This window comes from Entelurus aequoreus, linkage group LG08 (genome assembly GCF_033978785.1).
Source record: "Entelurus aequoreus isolate RoL-2023_Sb linkage group LG08, RoL_Eaeq_v1.1, whole genome shotgun sequence".
Taxonomy (NCBI): Eukaryota; Metazoa; Chordata; class Actinopteri; order Syngnathiformes; family Syngnathidae; genus Entelurus; species Entelurus aequoreus.
In genome coordinates, this window is record NC_084738.1 from 46,547,064 (window position 1) to 46,563,153 (window position 16,090).

General features: G+C 39.1%; 1 protein-coding gene across 7 annotated transcripts in view; it reads left to right on the plus strand.

Moving 5' to 3' along the window:
- Positions 1-16,090, plus strand: part of LOC133655958 (uncharacterized) — a 42,845-nt gene that overhangs the window by 3,687 nt on the left and 23,068 nt on the right. For 5 of the 7 annotated variants that reach the window (XM_062056627.1, XM_062056628.1, XM_062056634.1 and 2 more), the window contains exon 2: positions 9,796-9,833. In XM_062056627.1, coding sequence (XP_061912611.1) covers positions 9,796-9,833 — 38 coding nt within the window. Of the gene's footprint in view, positions 1-1,072; positions 1,087-7,221; positions 7,238-9,795; positions 9,834-16,090 lie in introns of those variants that run through there. The other 2 variants (XM_062056632.1, XM_062056633.1) reach the window with 2 other exon arrangements.

Consider the following 16,090-nt stretch of genomic DNA (forward strand, 5'->3'; position numbering starts at 1 on the left):
TTTCCCTCTGCTTGCTTTATCTGTTTTTGCATTTTTTGTGCGCATCACTGTTGCACAATTTTTTTTTTCTGTTAATAAATATGCTTTTAATTGCGCTACGCCTACCATCTCACTTTAACAACATGTATGTCATCATGCCGTACATTCTGTGCTTTTACGCTATTGTAGGACCAATTTAGGACAAACGAAAAGGTTTTCTGCACAAAAGTTTGGGTGAGAGAAAGCACAAATTAAAAATGAAAGTTTCGGAGCTCGAAAAATACAATCGTAATGGCGAAAAATATGACATCTTGCGAGAAGAAACATGGACTTATTCTTACTTCTGGCTATTTATGCTGTAATTTTACTCTACAGTCACATGACCACCGCGGTACGTACCATGAGACTTTTTAACTTGGTGCTGAATTGTGTGATTGACCCAAATAAGGACCCTTTCTAGTTTTATTGATTGGCTAAGAGGTTTCTATGGCATCATTGCAAAACACAGGCTTCACTTTCCTGCACTTCCTCCTTGTCCTTATAAGGGCCGCGATAAACCACATTGACAAAACAGGACAAAAATGTTCAAAATGCTTCCATGGTCTTATTAAGGGGGGTGATGATGATGATCGTCATCATCATCACACTATTAAGAGTGCACGCATCATAAAAGGGGGGGGGGGCTTTGACCGTTGTGTGTCATTGAGCTGGAGGAGGGGGAAGTAAGGCCGTTGACAGCGTGAAGAGGTCCGTTTGATTTTTGTTAGCAGAACGTCTTCTTCCCTTTCTGGAGGATGGGGGGGTGGTGGAGCAGAGGGGCGCCGGCAGGGGAGTCTGGCAGGAAGTGGAAGAAAATGATGATATCATCCCTGCTAGGACCAGGAGGTGAAAGTGTGCCTATTGTTATGAATAGACATAACGAGCCGCGTTGAAGCCCTGCCCCTAGCCTCGAAACGTGAGCATGACATCTCTCTCGGAGGAGCTTGCTGCTAAAAATAGCAGATCAATGAGAGATACGAGTAAATATAGGTCATGTGACCACGTGACATCATACATAGCTATAGTGGCTAACGTCGAGGCTCATGCTAGCTTTTTGGTCGCAGTCCGGTGAGTATTTATATCATGTGATGATCTTTACGCTGTGTAAAGTTGAGGTTACCCTGACTCCGCCTCCTCTTACCGCATTACCATGAGATCAATCAAGTCTTCATGGCGTTCTTGCTCAGCTTTGTTGGTCCCAAATCATAAATTGTGTCAAAGTATGTGTGCCTTGCTATGATAGGCTGTGATGTGTTGCATGCGGTGTCTCAAATGTAACGCTTCCTGTCAGTACACTTCATTAAGTACCCTGTGTCCAATTTTGAGAGTGTAGGGGTAACGTTCGCACTAAATACTCGCTTCTTCTTCATTTCTCTTTTTTAATTGGAAATTGCAAACACTCGAGTTAGTCCATGCTCTTCCGCGACGCAGCCAAGATGGCGACCATTACGGCGACCATTACGGCGCACTGCAATTTTCCATACTTCTCAGTAGAGATGTCCGATAATGGCTTTTTTGCCGATATCCGATATTCCGATATTGTCCAACTCTTAATTACCGATTCCGATATCAACCGATACGATATATACAGTCGTGGAATTAACACATTATTATGCCTAATTTTGTTGTGATGCCCCGCTGGATGCATTAAACAATGTAACAAGGTTTTCCAAAATAAATCAACTCAAGTTATGGAAAAAAATGCCAACATGGCACTGTCATATTTATTATTGAAGTCACAAAGTGCATTATTTTTTTTAACATGCCTCAAAACAGCAGCTTGGAATTTGGGACATGCTCTCCCTGAAAGAGCATGAGGAGGTTGAGTTGGGCGGGGTTGGGGGGTGCGGGATTGAGGTGGGGGGGTAGGGGGTAGCGGGGGGGTGTATATTGTAGCGTCTCGGAAGAGTTCGTGCTGCAAGGGGTTCTAGGTATTTGTTCTGTTGTGTTTATGTTGTGTTACGGTGCGGATGTTCTCCCGAAATGTGTTTGTCATTATTGTTTGGTGTGGGTTCACAGTGTGGCGCATATTTGTAACAGTGTTAAAGTTGTTTATACGGCTACCCTCAGTGTGACCTGTATGGCTGTTGACCAAGTATGACTTGCATTCACTTGTGTGTGTGAAAAGGCGTAGATATTATGTGATTGGGCCGGCACGCAAAGGCAGTACCTTTAAGGTTTATTGGCACTCTATACTTCTCCCTACGTCCGTGTACCATTCCGTACAGCGGCGTTTTAAAAAGTCATAAATTTTAATATATATATATATATATATATATATATATATATATATATATATATATATATATATATATATATATATATATATATATATATATATATATATATATATATATATATATATATATGTATATATGTATATGTATATATGTATATATATATATATATATTATATATATATATATATATATATATATATATATATATATATATATATATATATATATATATATATATGTATATATGTATATGTATATATGTATATATATATATATATTATATATATATATATATATATATATATATATATATATATATATATATATATATATATATATATATATATATATATATATATATATATATATATATATATATATATATATATATATATATGTATACATGGAGGAGTTCAAGTACCTTGGAGTCTTGTTCACGAGTGAAGGAAGAGTGGATCGTAAGATCAACAGGCGGATCGGTGCAGCGTTTTCAGTAATGCAGACGCTGTATCGATCCGTTGTGGTGAAGAAGGAGCTGAGCCGTAAGGCAAAGCTCTCAATTTACCGGTCGATCTACGTTCCCATCCTCACCTATGGTCATGAGCTTTGGGTTATGACCGAAAGGACAAGATCACGAGTACAAGCGGCCAAAATGAGTTTCCTCCGCCGGGTAGCTGGGCTCTCCCTTAGAGATAGGGTGAGAAGCTCTGCCATCCGGGAGGAGTTCAAAGTAAAGCCGCTGCTCCTCCACATCGAGAGGAGCCAGATGAGGTGGTTAGGGCATCTGGTCAGGATGCCACCCGAACGCCTCCCTGGGTGTTTGGGGCACGTCCGACCGGTAGGAGGCCACGGGGAAGACCCAGGACACATTGGGAGGACTATGTCTCCCGGCTGGCCTGGGAACGCCTCAGGATCCCCCGGGAAGAGCTGGACGAAATTGCTGGGGAGAGGGAAGTCTGGGCTTCCTGCTTAGGCTGCTGCCCCCGCGACCCGACCTCGGATATATATATATATATATATATATATATATATATATACATCTGTAATGACTTTTTGTGCTGGTTTAATTTTTTTTTCTGCATAATGACTAGGAAAGGTTGTTTGGATTGTGTCATATGGGTAAATGTTGTGGTTGAAATGTCGAGAAAGTACACATCGTGGTCACTGACCTGTGTTTCTCCCATTGTTTACAAGATGGTGATTTGTCACCTGTCAGACCCATGGGTATTTAAACTTAATATGAAAACACACCGCACAGCCAGGTTGCTTATTGAATCTGGGGCGCATTTGGCCAGCGGGCCTGTGTTTGGAACCTCTGCTTTAAATAGACTCTTGCATTATTGTTTTATATTATGATCGCATTACAATAAATAAATAAATAATAAATAGTCTCTTGCATTATTGTTTTATATTATGATCGCATTACAAAATAAACACTGTATAGTTTTTATCGGTTATGTATTTAGTTTAAGATCATAATGAGGACAAAAGCTCTGAGTATGTCTGCATAAAGCCAAGTATTTTGAAAGTGAATTATTGCGTATTGTTCTAATGTGTGGCACCTTAAGACAAAAATATATTGATTGGCAGTCTAAAATTAACATGTTGTCCTTCACTCATTATTTTTTGCAGTTTTATGCATTTTATTATCCATCCATCCATTTTCTACCACTTGTGCCTTTTGGGGTTGCGGGGGGGTGCTGGAGCCTATCTCAGCTGCATTCGGGCGGAAGGCGGGGTGCACCCGGGACAAGTCGCCACCTCATCGCAGGGCCAACACAGATAGACAGACAACATTCACACTCATATTCACACACTAGGGCCAATTTAGTGTTGCCAATCAACCTATCCCCAGGTGCATGTTTTTGGCGGTGGGAGGAAGCCGGAGTACCCGGAGGGAACCCACGCAGCAGTGACGTGCAGTCAGTGGAGGCAGGTGAGGCGGGGCCTCACGTGCCATCATGGAAAGAAAAAAAATGTAAAAAGAAAAAAAAAAAAAAAATTGTTATATGTATTCAGTGATTATACTATAAAGTTATTTTCCATTTAACTTCACCAGTTTTAGATTATTTTTATTCAAAATCACTGAATTTTCACATTTGCCGTTCAAATATTGAGAACAGACGGTGCGGTGATCAGTAGCCAGTTGAGGCTGCGTTGTGCCTCAACATGGATTGCGGACTCGGCTAACTGCTGGCCTGCTGTGTAGTGAGACCGTATTGCTATATGAACTATATTATACATTTCCATAGTTTAGTTAGCTGAGGTATATAATGTACAGTGTATTTTGTCAACAACTGTATGTGTGTAAGTATTTCTTGTGCTGAGCAATCATAAAACGGCTGCAAAAGACGCACTGGCTGAGGCTCACAGTAATCCCGCCTCCTGGTGGTAGAGAATGCACCCCCGCCGTAGAATGCACCCCCTGAAGTGTTATTACAACTAAAGCCCCCACTTGCAAGATTGAATCTATTTTAAAAAGTTATTTAATAAGAAGCCAAAAAGTGCAAAAACAATAATGTTCGTGTTGGAGGAGTTGTGAATGACTGCAGGGCCACAACATTAGGTACACCTGCAGACTGCAGCACGGATTTCATATTTCATTCATTCACAACTCCTCCAACACGAACATTATTGTTTTTGCACTTTTTGGCTTCTTATTAAATAACTTTTTTAAATAGATTCAATCTTGCACGTGGAAAGTTTAAGTGTGGGCTTTAGTTGATATAACACTCCCGTCAGGGGGTGCATTCTACAGCGGGGGTGCATTAATCCAGCGCAACAGCGGCGCATGGACTTCATTTATAAGTAAAGGTCAGACCATAATAACGTTTTTTTATTAAATGTGCTTTTTTGTGTGCTACAGTTTGTATGTGTAAAGTTAAAGTTAAGTTAAAGTACCAATGATTGTCACACACACACTAGGTGAAATGAAATTTATCCTCTGCATTTGACCCATCCCTTGATCACCCCCTGGGAGGTGAGGGGAGCAGTGGGCGGCAGCAGCTGCGCCGCACCCGGGAATAATTTTGGTGATCTAACCCCCAATTCCAACTCTTGATGCTGAGTGCCAAGCAGGGAAGAATGCTGGTCTGAGCTTTTAAACATAACCCGTTAACTGCTGCCAATCAAATGGTGAATAAGATACTCTTTAGGGTTCATATGTTTGTAAATCTGACAGTGATGAAGTCAGTGCCTCACCAGCCATGAACCTCACCGTACGTCACTGCCACGCAGTCACGGGGAAAACATGCAAACTCCACACAGAAAAATCCCGAGCCCGGGACTACTCAGGACCTTCGTATTGTGAGGCACATGCACTAACCCCTGTTGCATCGTGCTGCCTGATTATGCATTGTATAAATTATAAAAATTGCAAATCGAATCGCAATCGCAATTTTGGAGAGAAAAATCGTAATTAGGTTTTTTCTAAATTAATGAATCATTGTTTTACACAAAAAAGGGCATCGTTTAAGCACCGGCACCCTTTTTTAAAATCCCGATTTGGTACTATGTCATGTCTGTGTGATCATGTTTTGTTTTAGTCATGTTCGGTTTTGTTTTTGGACTCCTTGTGCACTTTTGCTTGTGTTGTCACCATAGTAACCCATTAGTTTTCACCTGTCATGTCACGCACCTGTTTCACGTTTAGAGTCACGCACCTGTTTTCACTGATCATGTCACTATTTAAGCCTGTCTGTTTCTGTTGTTCATGCTGGTGACATTCTGTCAGGACTTGGTCCTTGGGATTTGTTTTTTCAGAAGGCAACGGAAAGTTGGCGCGGGCAAGACGTGAATTTAGATACATGATTTAATATTAACACTCAAAAAAAGAATAAACAAAAGGCGCGCACAATGGCGGAAGTACAAAACTTGACTGTGAAAACAAAAGACATGCACAAAGGCAAAAAACTATGAACAATAACAAAAACTTACTTGGTATGGCATGAAGCATAAACTATAATAAACATTAATCTCGTGGGTAGAAGTAGCATGGATAGATAGATGAAGCATGGTATGAAATGATAGAGGATGTCACCAGGACGAACAACAGAAACAGACAGGCTTAAATAGTGACATGATCAGTGAAAACAGGTGCGTGACTCTAAACGTAAAACAGGTGCGTGACATGACAGGTGAAAACTAATGGGTTACTATGGTGACAACACAAACAAAAGTGCACAAGGAGTCCAAAAACAAAACCGAACATGACTAAAACAAAACATGATCACACAGACATGACAACTAGTACTTCTTAAAATCCCTACTTCTCAGTATGAATGCAATTATGCGCTCAAAATGCCAAGTGTAAATATGCAAGTGCCCTCACAAGTCACACGCTCAGCTCACATGGCACGCGACCTTGGCGGCTGCAAGCGGCCTTTTTTTTTTTTTTCAGCGGTATTACGAAGCGGACTTGGAACGTGACTCATCGTCAAGTATGAAACAGCGACACCAATTAGCTAGTTGGCTTCCAGCGTGACAAACGCACACATGCGCACAAATTGTGAGTGTGTGTGTGTGCCACTTGACTTGGAATTCTTCAGTTGTAATTTAATATTAAAGGAAGAAAAAGCAGCAACAACTTTGTTTTCCTTTGTGGCTTCACCTGCTAGCGTGGTGGTGCTAGACGTTAGCAACGCTTCCTTTTCCAACATTCCTCGCCTGCAGCCTGACGTCTTATGGAGGTCAGCTGTCAGTTGATGCTCGTCTCCTGGACCAGCAGCTCCGCCCTCCGCCACCTCCCGTTAGCCTTGGAGGGATTTATTGATATTGATGTGGAAGGCTGGGCTACTTTTAGCAATATGTGTGTGTGTGTGTGTGTGTGTGTGTGTGTGTGTGTGTGTGTGTGTGTGTGTGTGTGTGTGTGTGTGTGTGTGGTGGGGGGAATGGTACCTGTAAAGAAGTGTTGGATCGATGCTGCCATCAGCCATGTTGATACATGAGAAGTATTATGGTCCGTTAGACTGCAGTGTTAAGTGAGTACAGGCCGTTTATTGATGTCCTCTCTTTAATACTCTTCAATCAGCCGCCTCGCTCCCTTCATTCCCACAAGGAGCTGCTTGTCCTCCTCAAACTAAACCTTTGAAGTCGTCTTCATCCTAGCGGCGGACTCGACTTCACTGGAGTGGACCCCGCACAGTCCACCGACACCTTTTCACCTTTTCAGCGATAGCCTGCTAGCTACTATCCTTGCTAATCTATTAGCCTGTTAGCTTGTTATCTTAGAGCAGGGGTCGGCAACCCAAAACGTTGGAAGAGCAATATTGGACCAAAAAAACAAAAAACTAATCTGTCTGGACCCGCAAAAAATGAAAAGCCGTATATACTGTAAGTGTTATAATGAAGGCAAAACATGACATACATGTCTATATTAGCTGTAATAGCCTACTATCAAAATGACTATGTGTCGCAGGCTGAAGCAAATCTTGACAGAAATGTTGAAATGTAATATTTATTCTACACATTTTTACAACATTAGAAACCATTAGTAAATCAGAGGCTACTCAAAAGGTGAGATAACTCCTGGAAATTACTGGCTTTTAATGGCCAAAGGTATAGATGTGTGTGTCCAAGTTAAAGGAAATGTCAGGCTGTCTTCTAATAGATTTATTACAATCTTTGGCAAGCTAGGTAATGTTTGCTGTGGTCTGGAACAACATGGCACACAAACAACTATCTGAAATGCAGCCAATATTACATACAGATAATGTGTCATGAGACATGCAAAACTAAATTATATACAAAGAGGATACAAGTAAAGGATATTAAATGAGCTCAAATATACCTACAAATTAGGTATAATGATGCAATATGTACATACAGCTAGCCTAAATAGCATGTTAGCATTGATTAGCTTGCAGTCATGCACTGACCAAATATGCCTGATAAGCACTCCAACGAGTCAATAACATCAACAAAGCGCACCTTTGTGCATTCACACACAGTATAAAACTTTTGGTGGACAAAATGAGACAAAGGAGGAGTGGAAGATTTTACATGTAAACAAACTGTTGCGTCACTATGGTGAGTTCAAGAACCACTAAAATTAGTAGGACAAAACCAGTGGCGTGCGGTGAGGTTCATGTCAGGTGAGGCACTGACTTCATCACGGTCAGATTTACAAACATATGGACCCTAAAGAGTATCTTATTCACCATTTGATTGGCAGCAGTTAACGGGTTATGTTTAAAAGCTCATACCAGCATTCTTCCCTGCTTGGCACTCAGCATCAAGGGTTGGAATTGGGGGTTAAATCACCCAAAATTATTCCCAGGCGCGGCGCCGCTGCTGCCCACTGCTCCCCTCACCTTTCAGGGGGTGAACAAGGAGATGGGTCAAATGCAGAGGACAAATTTCACCACACCTAGTGTGTGTGTGACAATCATTGGTACTTTAAATTAACTTTAACTTTACACTTACAAACTGTAGCACACAAAACAGCACATTTAATTAAAAAAAATGTTATTATGGTCTTACCTTTACTTATAAGTGCGGGAACAGTGGTGTTCGTGTTGGAAGAGTTGTGAATGAATGAAATATGAAATCCGCGCTGCAGTCTGCAGGTGTACCTAATGTTGTCTCCCTGTTCACGGCTCCTGCGGCGCGCCGCGCGAGCATTGTTGTTTTTGCACTTTTTGGCTTCTTGTTAAGTGACTTTTTTTGGGTGGATTCGGTCTTGCACGTGGAGGGTTTGGGTGTGGGCTTTGGTTGGTGTGGCACTCCCGTCGGGCGGTGCATTCTGCGGCGGAGGTGCTTGGCACCAGGAGGCGGGGGTTTGAGACGAGCCTCCAGTTTTATGATCGCTCAGCACAATAAATACGTGACACACATACAGTTGTTGACAAAATACACTGTACATTATATACCTCAGCTAACTAAACTATGGAAATGTATAATATAATTCATATAGCAATACGGTCTCACTGCACAGCCGAGTCATTGCGCACAATCCATGTTGAGGCACAACTGAGTGACGTGCCTCAACTGGCTGCTGATCACCGCACCGTCTCTTCTCAGTATTTGAACGGCAAATGTGAAAATAAAAATAAAAATAATCTAAAACTGGTGAAGTTAAATGGAAAATAACTTTAGTATAATCACTGGATACATATAACAATTTAATACATTTTTTTCCTTTTAACTTTTTTTTTTCTTTCCATGATGGCAGGTGAGGCCGTGCCTCCCCTGCCTCTCGTGACTGCACGCCACTGGACAAAACAAGGTTCACCAAATACTCTCATCAGTGAAGCATACACACCAACATATTAAACAGTGGGCTTTCTAACAATTGGGAAGGTTTGTGTCTTGTTTGTCCTCAAACAAAAAAACATACTAAAATAAAAAAAGTATTTCCCCCCATCTTTTTCCATTTTTAATCATTTTTTAAAAATGCTCCAGGGAGCCACTAGGGTGCCGCGGGTTGCGGACCCCCGGCTTAGAGGTTAGCAATGAGCATGTGTGTGATAGTTTAAGGTCAAAAAGTGAAGCGCTGGACACTCACATTTGCCTTCTTTCTTTCTGTTTGTGTCCCCAGCAACCGATGCGGTGCCTGTGCGGAAAGATGGAGATCAGGTACAAAACTTTAATTTTTTTCTTTCTTTTTTCTCCCACATGAATTCATGTTGTCATCATGCTGGAAGTTTCTATATGAGGACATTTTCCTTGTTTACTGACAAAACGTACTTTAAAATGTCCTCTCAGTTAGTGCGTTTGTGTGCGCGCGCGTGTGTGTGTGTTCTTGTATTTCTACCCTTCTTTAGACATCAACAAGGAAAAGTACCTTCCACATGAGGACCGGTGAACAAGTTACGACCGAAATCATGGTCCCAATACGGAAAACTATTGCATCTAATAGAGCAGGGGTCACCAACGCGGTGCCCGCGGGCACCAGGTCGCCCGTAAGGACCAGATGAGTCGCCCGCGGGCCTGTTCTAAAAAAAATAAAAAATAAAAATAAAAATTAAAAAATTAAAAAATTGTATTTTTTTATTTTTACTTTTTTTAAATTAAATCTACATAGAAAAACAAAAGATACGCTTTCAATCAGTGCATCAACCCAAACAACCTCCCCCATGCACACTTATCCACACCCACTCACACAAAAGGGGTTATTTCTTTCTGCTACCAATATTCTGGTTCCCACAACATAGACAACACATCTGCAAGGGACACAGTCCCTGAAGCACACATGATTGTATAGGCTGCTGGTCCACTAACATTTTCATTAATTACTATTTTTTATGTAATTTTTTTTATATTGTTTTACTTTCTTTTTTATCCAAGAAAATGTTTTTTATTTATTTATCTTATTTTATTTTATTTTTTAAAAAAGGGCCTTATCTTCAACAGACCAGGTTGTCAATGAAATTAGATTTGTTTAAAGGGTTTTTTAAACCAGGCCCAGTCCAGATAATGTCCAAGTCTGACTCAGCAACACACACCTTCATTCATGTACACAGAAAAAAATTAGGGAACACAACAGATTGCATATAATTTATAAACAAAATTACATTTTCAAAATAAGCATTTATGTACAGTCCAGATTATGTCCAGGTCACTCAAATTAGGGAACACAACAACAGATATCATATAATCTATAAACATAATTATACTTTCAAAATAAGCCTTTGAGGACTTCTCATCTTTTTTCAAATGTTTTTTGGCATCATTATCGTTTTCAACCATGTAACTTTCTAAAGTTAGAAAATACTGAATAAATGTTTTAAAGAAAGTAATACTAAGTGAATATCTGTTTTTGGCCTTAAAAATAAACATTTTACAGAGTACTATAATTAAATTGACTAAATCATGATTGTCAATGAACTCTCCTAAAATAACAGAAACCACATTAAGCTTCATAAACAAACCAATCCTTAAACACATTTTTTCAACTTCCACCCAAAACAAAGACACAATATGACAATACCAAAACAAATGCAGGGTGGATTCAGGCTCCTGACAACAAAATTGGCAATCATCTGACTCTGTCATATTCCATAATTTTAACATTTTCCCTGTGGGTAAGAAGTTATAAATAATTTTAATTTGAAAATAACGATTTTGCACATAGATAGTGGTTTTATAGATTAGTTTGAATATGGCATCCCATGGCAACGGGCAGTCAAAAAAGTCCTGCCATTTTCCATTTGTGTTGTATGAGGCAGCCTTCAAAGATTTCTTTATTAAATAAAAATTATATATTTTTCTATTTATTTTAGTTCCTTTTTGCCAACTAGAATTTCTTATTAGAGGTTTACAAACTAATAATTTAGTAGTTCCATAATTAATTATTTGTTTCCATCTTTTTCCAATTACTCCAGTTAGTTGATAAAATGAAAAGCTTGAGCAAGCATCACCATACATAGCTCTAAATTCATCATACTTCATAATTTTACCATTCTCATTGGTATCATTGACAAAAATGATTCTTCTTTCAAACATATTTTTCCAAAAGAAAGGCTTTTCATCTATTACAATATTAGAGTTCATCCATATTAACTGCTGCAAAATATCGTCTCTTTTTTCTGGCACATAAAATTGAAAACACCACTATGAGTGGATTGTTTCCTTTATGAACCCCGCCATGTTTCCCAGCAGACTCTCTGGGAGGGGATCACTTGTAAAAAAGGATACAATTTCTTTTGATACAGTACATGTTTTTTGTCCAACAGGACATTTGTGTACCACTCAATGTTTAAATACATCTTTGGAACAATTGATGCTTTTAAAGACAGACACATAGCTTCAAGGTTGAGAAGTTTCAGGCCCCCATATTCATACTCTTTGTACAAAACATTTCTTTTAATCTTTTCTGGTTTGCCGTTCCAGACAAAATCGAAGAACCTCCGCTCATAAATCTTAAAAAAGTTTTGTGATGGAGCTGGTAATGACAAAAACAAATAAATAAATTGAGGAATAATTAACGAGTTGGCAAAATAAGATTTCCCTTTCCATAATTGCATAATTTTGTCCAGCTTTCTTAGTCGATTATCATAATTTACTGAGCCTAGATCTTCCAGATTTTCTGGGACAACAACACCAAGTATGTTAACTAGTCCATCTGTCCACAAAACAGGCACTTTGCATTCCATTCGAAAGGACGTTCCCTTTAGATTTCCGATCCTTAACATTTTACATTTATCATAATTAAGCTTAAGGCCAGATTGCTGTGAAAATATGTCCAAAAGATTAAGAAGGTTCCGCAAACAATGAGGAAACATCTTATCTTTGTGAATCAGCCTTTTCTGACATGAACTTCATCAAGAACAAACACAGAACACGCCTCACTGATGCACATCTGCAAGACTCACTCAGAGTTGCAGTGTCAAGTTACACACCAGAGTACAACACACTAGTTAACAGCATGCAATGCCAGGCTTCCCACTAACTGACAAAGAAACAGATAACAGATTTGGTGTCCAGTTCAAAGTGTGACATGATTTAAAAATTTTAGAGTTTACTTTTGTATTTTACATGAGTTATTATTTGTACAAACATGGTGCAAAGTAATTCATGATTTGTTAAAAAATGTTAGTGGCTAGGTAGTTAAAATGGGATATTGTGATTTCACAAGACTGTCTTAGAAGTGATCATTTGAAAATGTTCAATTTGAAAAATGTGCACTTAGAGAAAATATAAAAAATAAAGTGTTGCATACTGATATTTATCTGTTTCTATATATATTTATTGTGAGAAATCATTAAGATGATCAGTGTTTCTACAAAGATAAATATCATTAATTATTAATAATAACAGAGTTAAAGGTAAATTGAGCAAATTGGCTACTTCTGGCAATTAATTTAAGTGTGTATCTAACTGGTAGCCCTTCGCATTAATCAGTACCCAAGAAGTAGCCCTTGGTTTCAAAAAGGTTGGTGACCCCTGTAATAGAGAAACAAATACTAGAGTCCGTGAACATTGCTCCAAAGTCAGGATTTTTTGTTGATTTAATGTGCATACAAAAGTAAACATTGACAGGTGCAAAAGTAGCAATATATGATAAAACAAGACAGCAGCTAAATAAGGACTTCCCTATTCATCCCCGAAAAAATCTGCCAGGTGAACAGCTGATTTTCGGTTCGACTGACGTAAGACAACCCGCGTCTCCTATGTAACCATATAGGATGAACAAATACACTACGGTCCTAAAACTATAGTGGCCATTAACAGTTAGCTTGTACAGCTGGGTTGCCCAAAGTGCGGCACAGGGGCCATCTGTGGTCCGTGACTCGTTTGTCATCGGCCTTAAGCACATTACAAAAAACAAAAAATAGAGCTCTCATTTGCACCCCTAGTGGTGAAATCTATCAAAATGAGGGTGGTCCCAAAAAAGAGGGATTTCTCAAATTGACTGTGTGTCGGTTTTAAAAGTGCTCCCCCTCTGGTTAACATATGAAATAACAAGTGTGTGTAAAAATTTTACGTGCTCCCCTCTGGCCAACATATGTAATAACACGTGTGTTAAGAAATTGAAATGTGCCTCCTTTGGCCAAAATTGATACAAAAAATTAAATAATTATGTATATAGAGACAGACTGTAATAACTTGGAGTAAATAATGAAGATTAAAAACCAATAACAAACAAAAAAATAACAAAATAATAACTAAAAGCATATCTTTTTTATATTTGCTTAGTATGTATATATTATTGATGTTGTAAATACGAATCTTTATATATCTAGATAGGGTGGTCATAAAGAGGTAGGATTATGTGGAGGTCTCAAAAAGGTGACAAATACAAGAACGAGTGTGTGTGTGTGTGTGTGTGTGTGTGTGTGTGTGTGTGTGTGTGTGTGTGTGTGTGTGTGTGTGTGTGTGTGTGTGTGTGTGTGTGTGTGTGTTCAAACGTCCTAACTGAGGATTCAGATGCATGAAGGGGTCAAATTATTAGGAACTGCTGTGAGAGTCACAGATGGTGAACCTAACGAAGTGCATGCTGGGAAGTCATGCTCACATGTTTCTTATATGACATCAGTGACCTTCACCTCAGCTCTGTGTATAGGGAGGAAAAGGATGGTGAGGATGATGACGATGAGGTAAATTAGGATGATGATTATGACGTAAGGATGAGGAGGATGGTAACAAAGATGATGATAAGAAGGAAGGATGAGGATGAAGATAATGAGGATGATAATGAAGATGTGGCGAAAGATGATAATGAAAATGGTGATGAGAAGGAGAAAGATGGGAATAGTGCAGAACATGTGGAGGATGATAAGGATGATGATGATGATGATGATTTTAATGAGAATGAGGAGAAAGGCTGAGGATGATAAAGATGTGGAAGAAGATGATGAGGATATTGAGAATGATAATGAGGAGGAGGAGTGAGGATGAGGATAATAATGATGATGCTAAAGATGACGATGAGGCTTATGATAAAGAGGACGATGATGGAGGAAAACAATGAAAAGGAAGAGTGGAAATGAGGATGATGAAGATTTGGAGGAGAAGGGTAATGAAGATGAATGATGAGAAGGAGGATGAGAATAGTAATGAAAATGTGGAGGGTGATAAAGATGACAGTGAGGGTTATGATGATGATGAGCATGTTGAGGAGAATGATGAGAATGCGCGGGGTTAAGGATGATGAGGATGATGATGATGAGGATGACAAATCTAATGAAGATTATAATGATGATGATGAGAATAATAATGACAATACAGTTGAGAAATAAGCTACCATATTTTTCGGAGTATAAGTCGCTCCGGAGCATAAGTTGCACCGGCCGAAAATGCATAATAAAGAAGGAAAAAAACATATATAAGTCGCACTGGAGTATAAGTCGCATTTTTGGGGGAAATGTATTTGATAAAACCCAACACCAAGAATAGACATTTGAAAGGTAATTTAAAATAAATAAAGAATAGTGAACAACAGGCTGAATAAGTGTACGTTATATGAGGCATAAATAACCAACTGAGAACGTGCCTGGTATGTTAACGTAACATATTATGGTAAGAGTCATTCAAATAACTATAACATATAGAACATGCTATACGTTTACCAAATAATCTGTCACTCCTAATCGCTAAATCCCATGAAATCTTATACGTCTAGTCTCTTACGTGAATGAGCTAAATATTATTTGATATTTTACGGTAATGTGTTAATAATTTCACACATAAGTTGCTCCTGAGTATAAGTCGCACCCCCGGCCAAACTATGAAAAAAACTGCGACTTATAGTCTGAAAAATACGGTTATAATGATTATAAGGAGGATGATAAAGAGTGAGGTTGAGGATATTGAGGATGATGATGTGGAGAAGGAGGCTGAGGATGACAATGACTATGATGATGATGATGAGGATATTGAGGATGATGTGGAGAAGGAGGAAGAGGATGACAATGACTATGATGATGATGATGAGGATATTGAGGATGATGATGTGGAGAAGGAGGATGAGGATGACAATGACTATGATGATGATGATTAGGATATTGAGGATGATGATGTGGAGAAGGAGGATTAGGTTGACGATGAGGATATTGGGGAGGATGACAATGATTATGATGATGTTGATGAGGATATTGAGGATGATGATGTGGACAAGGAGGATGAGGACGACAGTGACTATGATGATGATGAGGATATTGAGGATGATGATGTGGAGAAGGAGGATGACAATGAGGATATTGGGGAGGATGACAATGACTATGATGATGATGAGGATATTGATAATGATGATGTGAAGAAGGAGGATGAGGATGACAATGAGGATATTGGGGAGGATGACAATGACTATGATGATGATGAGGATATTGAGGATGATGATGTGGAGAAGGAGGATGAGGATGACAATGACTATGATGATGATGATGAGGATA